Below are 15,545 nucleotides of genomic sequence, written 5' to 3'. Positions count from 1 at the left end.
AAAACCCAAGAATTTTCAAGCGATGGTTCGATGCAATTTTGCAGCGGGGATGGATCCATCACTATATACTTCTAGTTTAGATGGTTCCCTGATCCCTCAGTTTCTCCAGAAAACCAAGAATGGTCGAGCTGGTTCCTGATTAATGTTTCTTCCATATTTCTAGACGAAAACTTCTGATGACACATGACTGACACTGTTGTGTCACATATTTGACATCACATTTGACATTACGAATGATTGGTATTGGTTTGTTTCGAATCTCAGGTAAATCGCTGAAAAGATAATGAAACAATGCAGGATCAAGAAAAAGTTCTCAAGTATTTGGTATCGGTGGAAAAGTTAGCTGATGAAATATTATCAGACAAGCGTGAAATTGTTATGTTAGACAAAAGAAGAAATCAAAACCGTGAAGCATTGCGGGACATTACAAAATCGTGCCAAAACAAATGTTGGGTTACTGTAGGATCAGTTTTAATCAAACACAATGTTGCAGCTACAAAGTCATTACTGGAAGCTGATCAAAAGCAGTTGAATATTGATATAAATAAACTCCGCAGTGACCTGAGAGTCAAAGTAAACAATCTACGCGATTTAGAAATGCAGCCACCTGTACCAGGGTTGATGTTAGTACCTATGTCATCAAAAGAGACTGAAGCTTTATCCACATCAAAGCTGATTCCTTCATAATGTTAAGTATTTTATGTTTTCAAAATAAATAAGTTAAATGATTTAGCTTTTTTATTACTATCCTGTGAGTAACTGTGTACATAAAATAATAAATCAATAAACAAAGTTAAATAAGTTTTTGGGGTGGTTAAAATGTAGTCAGGGATATTGCTGTAGAACTGCAGAGAGTGATTAATATAAAAAAATAACCAGCCAAGTGCAAGTTCAACTCATGCAGGTAGGGTGCATTTCTATTATCTAATTAAATGTTGTGCATATGAGCTCCTAAAGTATATCTGTGAAGTGTAGTCTCTTGAGACTGCCTATTGGATAGAGCCTGGTGAGAGACAGCAATTTAAAATATTTAATTGTGTATAACAAATGTTTCAAGAATATGTAAAGTATTATTTTTGAAAATCCAGACTTCATCATATTCAGATGTTTACTTACTTTTAAACACGTAGTCGGAATCGCGCATGAAGGGTTCCGTACCATATCATTTAGAAAATGAGCAAAAAAATCACGTTTGTTGTATGAGAGCCCCCAGAAATTCACGAAAAGAGGACTGAAAAGTCACAAATTACTACTAATTCCTGGCAAAGTTTCATCAAATATTATGAGTTGGCCACGCGGTCGAAATGGACACATAGTTTTCAGTATTTGTTGTTATAGTGGCACTAGAAATACATCATCTGTGAAAAATCCAACTCTATCCCAGTTCATGAGATACAGCCTGGTGACAGACGGATGGACAGACAGAGCAGCGAAAACAATAGGGTCCCGTTTTACCCTTTGGGTACGGAACCTTAAAAACCAATGTCATCTTTTTGTGCCCTTCTTGTTGAATATTTTAGGGGTGTTCTAATTCACAAAAATATCCCTACATTAGTTAGACAAGGGTGTTTTTCAATAAAAGGACAAATATTTTTTAAGTTTTATTGGGCTAAGGTATTTGAAATAAAAGTCATCAAATATATACTTTCAATATGCACAGTTATATCTTTATACATGTAAATAATATAGTACATAACAAATAAATAATAAATATTACCAAATTTTTAGGATTTATCCATTAATAAAAAATGTAGTTTGGTGTGATAATTATGATACAAAGTGACTTGACTAAATGCCAATTTGTTAAGTGAACAAACCTTACATAATATGTAAATTGAAATATAATTTTACATTAACTCTAATTGTTTTTGTTGAATGATTGTTATAATTAATTATAACCTGTCAGACATGGCATTTTACTTTGTTAATATGTATCATAAAAATAATTATGTAACCAATTAATAATATCATCACCCAACTATCTTAACATTATAAACAATATGGCATATATGAATTAATAGTTGATTTCAATTACATTTTCTTTAAGAAATTATCAATTGCAACATAATAATAAAACCTAAGCACATTAACTTACTTATGCATAATTGTCAATATCAAAACATTTATTCTAAAGGTTATTGCTTAATAATATAATATTCCTTAATAGCTTGTAATGAAAATTATCATTCATCAGTACAAAATGCCACATTTACTAAGAAGGTCCTCGAATACTTGAATGTAAATTATTTTGTGGATTGTCTTTTGAGCACATATACTAATTTCTGTCACTATCACAAGTCTTTGAATTTCGAGTGGCCAAAGCACATGATTTTGTTATATTGACTAATCTACTGGCATTATCTTGTACAGTACGGGCATGCACTTAGTAAGGGACGCCGTGCGGTTACAATCACAGATGAGCGGCGCGCGCGACGCCTGCCGCGCCCCTGCACTACCAGTTGGCCATGCCGGGCTTGTTGAGCGTCATGAAGTATATCTGACAAGAGGAACCACCCTTGGCGGATGAGAAGAACACTTTATCATTGCGCTCACATAAGAATTTGAGTCGTTGTGCTTTCTTGTGCATAAATACGCCGTCGAGGTGTCCGGTTTCAACTGAACGAATTTCAATAGCTTTATTGCCCCATCCCATTATCTGTCCTGTGCCGATGTAGGCTACTGATGTTGGCATTTCACCCCACTGAAAGAAGACCAATATACATCAATTAAATTTTATTAAAATACCTGTTTCATTGTTAGTAATGAGGTGAAAATACAAACCTGGAGAACAATGTTCTTGCTTACTCGTCCATATGTGTTCACGTAAACTCCTTCGTTATCGTAGCATAATAACAACTGAACTCCATTCGAGTTAGGAAGGGGTACAATGCAGTGTGGGACGATAGCTCCTTGTGTCTGTAGACATTGAAAATGTAACAGATTATGTGTAAAGTAGCACCTGTATTCTAATACATACTTGTTTATTTACTTACATGGTTACTTACATGCTTTGGAATATATATATCGTAAACTGTGGCAGTATCCAAGTCCACAGCATGAAAACCATCTGCTGATCCGTAAATTACTTTCAGTCTTGTGCTGTCTTCTATAGTCAAATCAACTAAAAGAGGCCTGGAAATAAAAAAAAATAAGCTATCAATATTTTTAGTTTGATAATTCTTCAATATTTTTAGTATGAATTTTATGAAACAAGAATAAAACCGAAGAATTCATTACAAAAATTTATACAACCACAAAAATACAAAAAAACAGAAACTACAATTTTATTTTAATCCTAAGATTTTTCAGCAAAACAAAAGTTGACCGACTCTATATGCTTACACTGCCATTGTATTATTAATAAACATTATTAAAATAAAACATTGTCAACTTTGGCAGGTGAAATTACAAAAAAAAAAAACATACCTATGTTGCAGTTCCCCAAAGTTCTTAAAGGCCATGAATTTGTGATATGGTTTGGGCGCCCACGCGTAAATCTCGATGGAGTCTTTCAAAGCAATAACAAGAAACTTGATTCTTTCGTATTTGACGATGCGGAAATGTACTGCGCCCTGAAGTTCACCGACGTTTATCCAGCCATTCCTCCTTTCAGCTTGCTGTAAAGTAACATCTTTTTTATTAAACATTTGTACAAACTGGACAAACGGTTGGACTTTATTTTTAATGTTCTTTAAAAAGACTTACAGCGAGTTTGATTTTTATATATATCTTTATATATTATTTTTATATTGTTATTTGTTAGTTTTGGTTAAAAATTGGTTGCTTAACTTATTTGTTATTCTTTTGCAATAAATAAAAATCGAATCTTACGTCACTAAGGCCGTCGGTGCGCAGAATTTTGGACTTGAGCCAGCTGAGATAGTATACACGCACACGATTCTTCTTTCCAGATACAGTCACAAGTATATTTTGTCCTTCTAACACTTCCATTTGTTGGAAGCGGCGTCGTGAGATCAATTGGTAAACTTTTCCTTGACCTGATCGGTCCAAGAGCATTAAACCATTCTCGGTGCCAATAAGTAAATTGACTCCTGTAACATTAAAATATAATTTAATTAATGTTTAATTACCTTAAATTAATGTTAAGGAAAAGTCGACGATTTTCGACGATTCAAGCGTATAGGTACATATATTTGCTTACCCCACAATGCTGCGCAGAGTATCTCAGAGTTAAACCTCTTCTTATATTTCCGGATTTCGGGGGTATCAGAAGAGAGGTCATGGCCTGTCGGAGTGACATTGACGTTGACGTGGCTCTCACGTCGCGAAGCATTGCCGCCGGAGCCGCCGGTGCCTCCGCTGCCAGTGGAGCCCGCGCCGAACCCGAACGTGAGGAACGAACGCTGCTTCTGTTGCAAGGGAAGGAACTGTTGTTGGGATCCCACAGACGAGTTCGAAGGGGATTGCTGTAAGGGATGTGGGGAAGCCGCGCCAACCACGAAAGATTTGGACGGCGTCGATTGAACTGAGGATGGGGGCGGATGGTGATGGTGATGGGAAAGAGGCGTGCCTCCGGCAATGGCTTGCCTATACTGGAACAGAGAAAACACTGAATATTATTATAAGCACTTATATCATATAAGGAATATATCAATCAAATAAATATGCAGCACATTCAGCCGCAGCATTAACCGTGTACATTAAATAAGTGATGGTTAGTCAAATAAGTCCATCTCCCATTGATTAGTTATCATGTCAAATACAGTTGGAAAGTTATTAGCTTGATGGCTTTTATCTACTATTCATGACTAAAAAAATGTGATCATGGACATGATATTGCAGCAGGCATGAACTCGCAATGTATGCTGGTAGATAAGTATGCATTCGATGAAGACTTGATTATGAACTCTGACTTTGACTTATCCAAACCATAAAATCAATTATTTTTAGTAGTTTCATCAACTGCGTTTTTTTATGTTTACTAAATAAGTTTTTCTGTTGATAACGTAACACAGTTTTTATTTTATAAACTGCGCCGTACATGAGCTATATTAGCAATTCATTAATCACCCGTAGTACCTCTGCCGTAGTTACAACTGTTATTAAGCAGCCCTTATATTAACTGGACTACCTTGAAAGCTATTAATAATGTATCGATCTGCATTCGATGATCAACAAAACAATTCGAACATAATGAAAGCATATCTAGAAAATGCATAAATATAAGGAAGAAGTGAGATACAGATCTAACTTTCAACAAACAACAATCTATGAGAACCTTAAGCATTTCCTCTTGCATCAATTCGTTTCGTACTTACGCAGTGTTAACAGGTGTCTGCAAACCGGTCGCGCAGTGGCTCCAGGAAGTTTGCATGATTGACAACCATTATCACATTAATACGATAAACCAAAAGCTTGAGACACCACACAGTCATGATCCGGAACAGGAGCTTCCAACGAATAGCTTGACACTCCATCATATGTGACAACCTCACGGGTAATACATTAAACACGGTTTCGTTGAATATTTCGTTGGTTTATCTGACTTTGCAATAATGGTTACGGTTACATTGCAAATTAAAAGTATGTGAATACATTTTGCATAGATGAATATATTATGAAGCAGCTAGCGTTGGAAGCACCGTCGTTATATTTAATTATGAATACAAATCATGGCATGTTACTAGAGATCCCGTTAAAATAACCCTCGAAGCTGTGTACGGTGAAATGCCACTCAATAACAAAATCAACATAAAAGACAACACATACGATTTTTCTGGTATGTTTGATGACAATAGCAACCAGTGTAACTAAACGCAAACCAGGTGATATATCATGACAATAGGCATGATGACAAATTTTTAAATTCCTTTGTATGATGTAGGTATACGTCTATTTTATATGAAAAATTATTAATTTTAAGAAAATGCGAAGTTTTTTTATCAAATAATAGCATTTTTCTCTGTCCACTTTGAATCCGGCGCGAAAACGCTTGTCAGTGTCATGTCGTCACTTGTGACGTCACGACTGAAATTACACGACGCAAGTAAACAACGCTCGTGCAATAATTAAGTTTTTAGTGTTATTAAATATGAATTCGAAAGTGCATAGGTGTTGTGGGGTCCCCCAGTGTAAGAACACATCCAAAACAACTCCTGATAAGTTATTTGTGTACGTTCCTCACAATAAAAAAATACGAAACAAGTGGCTTAAACTTGCAAGGCGAGATTCAAAAGCAATATTGCCCAGGGTACAACTTTATTTTTTTGTTTTATTTTTTGTGTTTCAGCTGTACGTAACTCACAGCGTCATCACCATAGGATGGCCTGGAGGACCTAAAAGAAAAATCAATTTATAAATAAAGGGTAGAACCATGATAATAGATTTCATTAACATTTACACCTGATAACAAATACATTGTCAAAAGTAATTTTAAGGAATTATTTATAACTAAAATTGTTTTTAATTAAACTAATATTCTAACATAGAAGTTTTTTTAATTAAACTAATACACTTAAATGGAAGTATTTTTAATTAAACTAGTATACTTACATGGAAGTTTAAACATTTCTAAATTCAGCTGAACAAAAATCTTTATTTGATGCGAAAAACTCTCCCAGCATTATGATTTCAATTCTAGGCAAATTAGCGCTGTTTGCCTTGATAAATCCGGGCTCCATAACTCGTGTTATGAACAATTAATTAATTAAAAACAAAGATCGCAGTGGAAGTTCACAATAACGAAATGTGACGTTCGCGCGCTTTCGCGCGAGTTGTTTTGAGAAATGACGTCACGAGCTCTGATTGGTGTTCAAGATATCATGGCGGATTGCCTTATTTCGTAATTTTATTTTATAAAAATACATATTAATCACATTATTAATAAAGAAAACAATGCGCGTTTTATATTCCAAGCTTCAAGTTTAATTTAATAAATGTATTATTTTAATGATTTTTGATTACTGTCATCATGCCTATTATAGTGATCAAGATTCCAATGAGAATAAAAGCTACACAGGTTTTGAACGTACCAACGCTTTTGCTCTGGAATCAAGCTCACTTTAGTCTGTCAAAATTCATCCTAGGATTGCTTCAACTCTAATAAGTACGTTTTTATTATGTATTATAGTTCGAGTATGCGTATGATGTTATATAAAATTTAAGAAATTAAATTGTTTCCCAACAGTTACTTGCGTATGATTCGATAAGACATTTGGGTTGACATGTAATAGCATATAAACATACCTCTTCGCTCGTGGACTTGTCGTGTCGTGGAGGAGTGGTCGGCTGTCCAGCTTGGCTCAGCAGATCGGGTAGTACGGAGCTAGTGCGAGATCCACTTCCTTCGTTGGTGCCGCTTGATCGACCCTACATCCAATACAATATTTTATAATATTCTGGAAGTTTACAACTTTTAATTATTATTTTAATCAATGGTTATTCCTATATGAAGCCTATTTTTTTGTAATAATAAGCCAAAAGTTTAACAATTCCATAATTCTTATGAGTTGCAGATATTTTAAATACCAAAGAACAGCATTCCAAAAATCATTTAGTCAATTAAGTATAATAATATCCAAATAACACAAGTTTTACAAAGTATTTTACACAAAAATCATACTAATAAACCTATGTTACGTGTAACTTAAGTCCAAACTTAGACAAACGTTTAATATAATGTATAGCAATATTAATATATTGGACAATAACAGAGCTCGACATACAACGGCAGCCAACATGCAAGTAGTAAAACACATTCACAAATTGATGATTGTTTCTTGCCAGCTTCTGTGATATGTCGTTAGGCAGCATTCCTAAATGGTTAATTTTCAAGTGTGGATGGCATAAGTACGTATCGTATATATTTTGCAGTTGTTGATTTCGTGGCAGGAAGACGGTATTCGCGTTTAGACAATGAATTCAATGAACGGGTTAGTTAGAGAATTAATAATGGGTTGCATTAATACACATGTTAGGTGATGAAGCTGTTAAGAGGTTGTTAAAACTAACGTCATATTTTTTCTACTTTGTTAAATTCTTACTCACTACCTATTTGTACCTTTTGTCTTCCCAAATAGCAACTCAACTAATACTAGTATAGTTCTAATAAAGAAAAGAATTATCACGCCAAAATGTAAGACGTGTGAGCAATATCTAAAACCAATGTTTTCCTTAAGTGATACATAGACAAAGTGGGTCATTTTAGTATAAGTATAACAAACAAGAGCTGAATACCATTCCCATACATTTAGGTAATTATTATTGTTATAGGAACCAAAACCACTACAAACTAAATACAAAACAGACAGATCCTTTATAAAAGCGTCCATACATATGATATATTATGTAGTTAGTGAAAACCATGTTAGAAAACCAAACCCACATACCAAATGTAAGTATATAATATTATTAATCAAACTATCCTGAGCTGGGAGCAATTTACCTGATCCTGAGCGAGTACCGCTTCCTGCCCACAACTTGACATAAGTTCTGTATGCCGGTTATATTGAGAGTTTCTCCGGAATACTATATCCGATTCAGTCTTTTCTCTGCGTGGCTTCACCACGTTGTCTTCGTTCAAATTATCTATATTTGATTTCTCATGGGTATTGGCGGTTATGTCTGGCGTGCCGGCTTTTTCGAAAGAGGCGCTACTCGTGAAGCAAATGCTCGTTGCTGGCGAGTCACTGTTCACGCTGCTCTGCCGACTCGGTCCGTTGCTCTCGCTATCTTGTCGGATAAGGGCAGCAACATTTTTGAGGGCATCGATAGGGTTGCTGGCTGCAATTTTTCGATCGGGAGTTCTTTTCTTTTCACTTTTTCTACCGTCGGCTTGAGCCATCTTTAAGCTATCATTCGTTTTTATGAAGTCTGTTAATATGGGCTCTCCAGCTGAAGGTTTTATAACTTGTTTGCGAGAATTGTTAAAGATTCCACTTGATCGAAGTTGTTTATTGACTCCTGCTTGGCTTTCATTTTTCGGAAAGTATATAGCGGAGTGACGTGTACTAGACAGTGGAAAGAGATCGGAATTTTCTCTTCTGAAGCCGCGGAAGAATCGGTTGGGAGAGTTGACTTCGGAATCAGGCTCTTTCTTGTACTTCAGAATATCAGCTAATTTTTCCTGTGTGGACTTGTCGGTGGGTTTCTGCAAAAGCTGCTTGTGTCGAGAAGGAGGAGTGGCTATAGCTTTGTATTTAGACCACGCATCTTCCATTTCTAATCGCGACTGACGTTGTAGCTGAGCTCGCTTTTGTTCCGCTTCTTTAGATGAGTCATGCTTTTCTTCTTTCTCAGAATTCTTTGAAGGGAAAAATCGGGCGAAGTCCCAATCCTTGAGTAATACTGCTTCATCAACATCAGACTGCCTTTTATCGTTGTCGGTATTCTCTCTCTGATGTTTGTCAAACATGTCCGATACAAAAAGTACATATGAATGATAAAAACCAAAGTGACAAAAAATAACGTAACAGCAATAATTAATGCTCACTGATCTTACTTTGGCGTGAAAACCATTCGAAATATAAATTAGTGCATTGGTTTTACATGGAACCCCCACGCTGTCAGTTGTAGCGTTGATAAGCCACACACAAAATACTTATCACAAATGCCACACAAATAAATCCCAGTTGCAATGAAAATGTCGATGATAAATAAAACAATACGCAATTAGGACAACAATAATGATAGGATATTTCTGTTATAGTATAAATTCATTGCACCTGATAAATATTTATCCGTAAAACAAATGTGGTGATAAATTAATATGTTACAGATGTAGCAAGAGTAATCGATATTATTGTATGCGTTAGATTTCTTAAGCAATATTTTGCTCATGTGTACACAGAGAAGGGGCCATGACTTGAGCTTTGTTTTCATGTGACACTGTGTAATGTCAGGAGAACAATGATAGAATTGAATGGAGTCTTTTTTGTCTTGGCTGTTTCAGCTATTATGTCAGTGTCATGTTGTGTAATAGTGTAGGCTACTCACCCTCTTCATGACGAGCGTGCGGTCGGCGTGCGTGTCGTCGTCGTCGGGCGTGGGCGGCAGCGGGCGCGTGGGGGCGCCGCCGCCCGCGCCGCCGCCGCCGTCCTCCGACACCGCGCTCAGACCTGGCCTGTAACAGAACTCGGGACTGGCAGACAAACGCAACGACACAGGACGGGAGGGGCAAACAAAATGTGGTCCACAAAAATAAATGCAAATAAAAAATTAAATAAAAGAATTCAATGGTTAGTTACATTTACACAGTAGGCGAGCAAAAAATGCGTAGGAATAATCGCCAAATATTCGAATAAACTAAGTCTATGTTCGGCTAATAGAGGTTCTACTTAATGCTCGTACTGATCTTTGAGTCATAAAGGTTGTAGTTGTCTCCTACTTACAGAGGCTTGGGCGGGTCGCTAGCTAGGAGGGTACCATCATTGCGCACCCTTCCACCACTCTCTTCGGCGTCAGAATCGCTATCAGAGTCCTCAAACGCCGGTTCTGGTTGGTTTCTCTCTACTGGTGGTCCTAATTACAATTTATTTTTTAAATTACCAAATATTGTTTATTTGTGTTTTCACACTACTTGTTTTCAAATGGTTAAAAAATACCTTGACCATTAGTGGGAGCGCGAGGTGGCCTGTTTGGCGGCTCGTTGCCAGACACGACACCAAGTTCGTTAAGCTGAGCAGCCAACTTGTCCAAATCCTGAAGATTAGAATAAAACCATGAAACATCTAGTCGCATACCCAAACAGCATAGCAACACAAAAATGATAATAATAAACGCCACTCGTACTACCTACCTCTGGCCTTCTCGGTGGAAGCTGCAGTTGCAGATTAAATCGGATGTGCAAAGAAAGTTAACAGCGTGACATGAAAATAAAAACAAAAAGCTAATAAAATTAAAGGAACAAATAAATACATGTGATAACGAAATCTGCCAACTTCTAATTTAACAGAATAAACCACGTTGTAGGTATACTCAGTAGAATGTAGCAATGAGATATTACCCAGGACAGTTTCACTACCTCTGGATAACTTTGAACAAAACCTTATAATATTATGAAGTTCTACTCAGAATTAGTGAAACTGACACAAAGTTTGCTAAATACAGACTAAGGCCAACAAACACATATTTACAAATAAACACCTCTAGCTTTCAATAACAGTGACTGATACAGTGAACTTGTTAAAAAGTACACATGATAATATAGCCATATAGATAGAAGCTGGAATCTGATTGGTACCAATAAAATTTGCATAGCAAAACGTACCATAGGTTTGAACATGTGATGTGAGCCGCGTTGCGGAGGCTGCGGGCCGCTGGCCGGCGGCGTGCCGTTGTTAGAGCCTGAACTGTTCGATGAGCCCGAAGACTTAGGTGTTGGTGGAAGAGGCCTGCAAGTTCCACTTCTATATCAGCAAAAAGCTAAGCTAATCATTACTTAAATATCCCAAATGTTAAGAAGTTACAAAACTAGACGGCAAAATTAAACATGAATAATATTTACCTATATCTGTTAGGCTGCTGTGCCTGTGGGTCTGGTACAACAATCAGTCTTTGTGGTATAGTCGGCCTCGCCGGCGGACCTGGCTCTGTGGTGTCAACAAAAGCTGGGTTAATCAACGTCACAAAGTTATTGAAAAAAATGAAAAGGTTAGCATGTTATTTACCTGGAATCTCCTCGCGTTCCTCTCGCTTACTGTTGCGTTTCGGTGGAGGCTGAGGTTGCGGAGCTTCAGCAGGTCTGGTTTATTACAGAATTTTAATATCATATATTAGTTTAAACGCTAAACCAGTTGAGCTAGAGCGATGACCAACCTTGGGCCTTCCTGAATTTGTTGGAAGTTCCTGCGCAGAGTGTCGCCGCCCTGGTGCGCGGCCGCGTTGTGCACGATGGACGAGGGCTCGCCGGCGACCGCGTTCTCTTCTTCCTCTCCCTCCGAACCAGAGTACTTGTAGTCCTCTCGCACGGAGTTGTCCTGCTTCCGTTTCTTACATCGGTCTATATGATCCTTCAGTTGTATTCTTACCTGTCTCTCTGTGGGTTGGTCTCTATAAAATCAATTTAAATACATGATTTATTTTGCTTGTCTATAAAAACCTATACATATGTGTCATACGATAAGTCCTTATTAATAATAATTTACCTTATAAATGCATGTTTCAACAGCTGTTCAGTATACGGCCGTTGATGGTAGTCTTTCACCAGTACAGTTTCAATGAAACTGTGAAACTTTTTAGCCCATTTCTTGGACTTAAGACGAGGCGGCGGGTTTCTATAATTATTACAAAAAATATTAGATTACATCCTAGAAAGTAGGTAAACCAGCTATGGCAGAATACAATGAATAAAATGTATACCTAGGAATGAGGAAAAGAGCCCTCATAGGGTGGAGATCACAAAGTGGCGGTTGACTCTCTGCCATCTCAAGTGCAGTTATTCCGAGCGACCAAAGGTCAGAACGATTATCGTAAGTTGCATCGGGGTTTTCATCGCACGCGATCACTTCGGGTGCCATCCAGTATGGAGTACCAATGAAAGTGTTTCTTCTTCCTATAGTCCTATCCAGTTGTGCTGACACTCCAAAATCCACTGATGACATAAATAGTTTTGAAATTAAATATTGTGTAGCTAATAAGGTAAGTTTTAGTTAGAATAGAAAATGAAATCAGAAAATAGTAGTCATGTTTGTTCACATACATACCAAGTTTAACTTCAGCATTGTCTGTAAGCAAGACATTTTGTCCCTTTATGTCACGGTGAATAACTTTATTGGAGTGTAAATAACTGAGACCTCTTAGGATTTCTCTACAGATGTATGAAATCCATTCTTCTTTTAATGACTGCCCCTTAGTGGACTTCACTAAGTCAGTCACGGATCCTAAAAATACAAAGCATTATAAAGATTTTTTTGTATCAATAACGTTATACAATTTGCAAGTTTTAACACACATACCAGCACCACAGTACTCCATGACCAACCACAGTTGGTCATCCTTTCCAGGCGGGCTCTTTTTGATAAAAGCACCATAGTATGTGGCAATATTGCGATGATTAGAATACTTTTTCAGCACATTTATCTCAAGCTTTATCTCTTCCTCCTCATCTTGTGTGACATCCATAACTTTGATGGCAGCAAGTTGCCCTGTTTTAGTGTGACGCCCCTAAAATATGCAATTTATTACATCGTGCCCTGTATTGTTTTAGATTGTTGTTTTGTGTTTGGTTATTGTTTTTATATTTTAGACAAATACAAGTTTATGTATGAAAATGTACTACTTAGGTAATAATTGGATGACAAGAAAATAATTAACTTTTTAAAACTTAGCTGTAGCTTAGTAAAATCTGTGCTATATTATTCTCTAGTACTATTATTGTATTTATTTGTGTAGGTATTCTCGCTCCATTTCAGAGATCTAATTAAAGGTTCCCACACATTTCGTACACTAACTTCAAGCAAAATAATGTAAACTGTTTACAGTCCCCAGGTTTCAAACTTTCAAAGAGCCAATTTTTATTAAAATTGCTTCAACCATTGTATTTTAATGTGCAGGCAGATTGGGTATTGCATCTTAAAGCATAATATTTGATAACAATAATGCAGCTAACACAGCTAGCCTTGAGAAAAACACTCATCATTCCTTTCATATGTAATTTTAAAAACATGATGTGCTCTGTTTAAACACATTCTAATATAAACACAAATGATGAGCATAGATTGTTTACACTTTAGTACATACTGTATAAAAAATTGTGAGTACACAAATGGGAGCAGTAACCTTCTTATCTACCAACAATTCTGAACCTACCATTGTGACTGGATAACTATTGTAATAACTTCAATGTTTCCAATGACTATTCATTCAATTTACAGTTAAAAATCCTGCAAATGTAGAGGACTTTTACCAGCTAGTGCAAAACTAGAAAATGCCTGTGTCTGATGAAGAAAGTAAAATTATACAAGTCTTAACATTGTTGCAGTAAAAATACTAAAACAGTTTGTCATGTGTTTTGTGTTCAAATTATAATTGGTACCACAGTTCATAAGATTGACCAATGAGTTCACAAATGCATTTCAAAACATGTTTGTTACCTTGATGAAATGACTTTGTTTTTAATATGCAATAGTACAATAAATCTGTCCAAAATGATACTTTTTGTTTTGCTTGACTTTTCTAATACCTATAAGACAATTATAAAAATGATTGTTACAGATTGTTTTATAGGTCATGTTTCTTGGACAGGCTTTTATCACTACAACATACAGGCAAGTGGTTATCATTCAATTCTGGAAAACTAATTATCCATTTTCTTATATACTTGGAATTTATATAATGTAATTGATAAAAAGACAATAGTACAAATGTGATGAAGACAATAGTCAAAAAATGCTTCAGTTTAATTTACTGGAGCTTGACTCCATTGATGGGAACTAATGAAGTTCATTGACATTAATAGACAGTACTCTTTAATTGTAATGCTTTCATTGGAGCCTATTAAGTTAATTTTTGTAACCCTGCGTCATGTATTACCACAGTGGATGTAGAACATGAGTAAGTCCAATATAAGCAATCAATTTAATTACTAATAGGCGTAGTTATGTGTGTATAGCTTATTAATGAACTGTCTTTGATAAAATAATACATACCTTGTATACTTGTCCATAGGTGCCATTTCCGACCACTTCTATGAGTTCAAATATACCAGCAGGATCCTGAAATGATACATAAATGAAATGAAATAGCATAAAAGATTATTATGCCGTTTCAAGTAAACCTTCACTTATGATTCACGCCCTGTGAGATCATTGCCCTTTGATTACTTTTTTCTGCAAGTTTAGGGGGCCTCCGGGTTCTAGGTATGAAGTATTTGTTGTTTTTAATAATAGTTAACTTTAAAAGTTTACCTTTAGAGCGCTGAGGTCAATGTCGTCCAATGAACAATTTACAGACGGTGCCAGTTGATGCGCCATTTTGACTATATTGTCACACACGAAGACAAAGCACGAGAACCTCACATCAATATAAAAAGCGTATAAAAACACCTAAATTACGACATTGGCATTAAGATTATACTTTTTTTAATGTCGCACGATTAAACAATTTATAAAATTCATTGTTTACACTTAAAATTAAGTAAATTACAGATACACAATTCGTCGCTCACACACCCGGCAGGGATGCCAGCACAGATTAGTTAAAAAAGTGCTGCCATATCAATTTATTAATCGTGAATAACAGATTATACTAAAATCATTAGTCAAAAATGTAATAATAATTTAACGTATTTGTTTTACTATCGTAATTTTGTTAAATAGTTTGAAAGTGAGTAAATATAACAGAACCTTTCATCTTGTTTATTTAAGTTTTAACTGGTGTAAGCGACATCTGTTGGAATCTAGATAAACCATCGATCATTTATCTCTGCAGACTTCATTCCTTCTCAGTTTATTGTTGTCGTAAAGACGAAAAATATTCGGTGGCTACTTCCACCACTATAATACAAGTAGGTAGGTAGTCAAAATTGAAAAGATTTAAACCATAGTGGCCCAACTCCAGAGTGTAGCTGTTTCACCGACTTAACAGAA

The 15,545-nt window shown here is 36.1% G+C and overlaps 1 protein-coding gene across 9 annotated transcripts; it reads right to left on the bottom strand.

Moving 5' to 3' along the window:
- Nucleotides 1-1,588: 1,588 nt before the first annotated feature.
- Nucleotides 1,589-15,153, bottom strand: LOC124636989 (serine/threonine-protein kinase mig-15). Of its 9 annotated transcripts, none has more exons than XM_047173292.1 (22): nt 14,865-15,153; nt 14,607-14,672; nt 12,915-13,122; nt 12,663-12,839; nt 12,319-12,550; nt 12,105-12,233; nt 11,776-12,009; nt 11,628-11,701; nt 11,465-11,549; nt 11,228-11,351; nt 10,757-10,777; nt 10,563-10,659; nt 10,350-10,479; nt 9,955-10,081; nt 8,405-9,355; nt 7,207-7,329; nt 4,163-4,553; nt 3,832-4,052; nt 3,427-3,617; nt 2,994-3,132; nt 2,782-2,916; nt 1,589-2,713 (listed from the first exon to the last, which is right to left on the bottom strand). In XM_047173292.1, the coding sequence occupies exons 1-22, from the start codon at nt 14,928-14,930 to the stop codon at nt 2,453-2,455; spliced, it is 4,182 nt and encodes a 1,393-aa protein (XP_047029248.1). In that variant the 5' UTR covers nt 14,931-15,153; the 3' UTR covers nt 1,589-2,452. The 9 variants fall into 9 exon arrangements, with proteins under 9 accessions (XP_047029248.1, XP_047029255.1, XP_047029265.1 ...); XM_047173299.1 differs by having other exon boundaries at nt 1,589-2,701; XM_047173309.1 differs by having other exon boundaries at nt 3,006-3,132.
- Between the last annotated feature and the right edge of the window lie 392 nt (nt 15,154-15,545).

This window comes from Helicoverpa zea, chromosome 2, assembly GCF_022581195.2.
Source record: "Helicoverpa zea isolate HzStark_Cry1AcR chromosome 2, ilHelZeax1.1, whole genome shotgun sequence".
Taxonomy (NCBI): domain Eukaryota; kingdom Metazoa; phylum Arthropoda; class Insecta; order Lepidoptera; family Noctuidae; genus Helicoverpa; species Helicoverpa zea.
The sequence above is the reverse complement of the archived record's forward strand: the minus strand, read 5'-3'. Positions and strand labels throughout refer to the sequence as shown.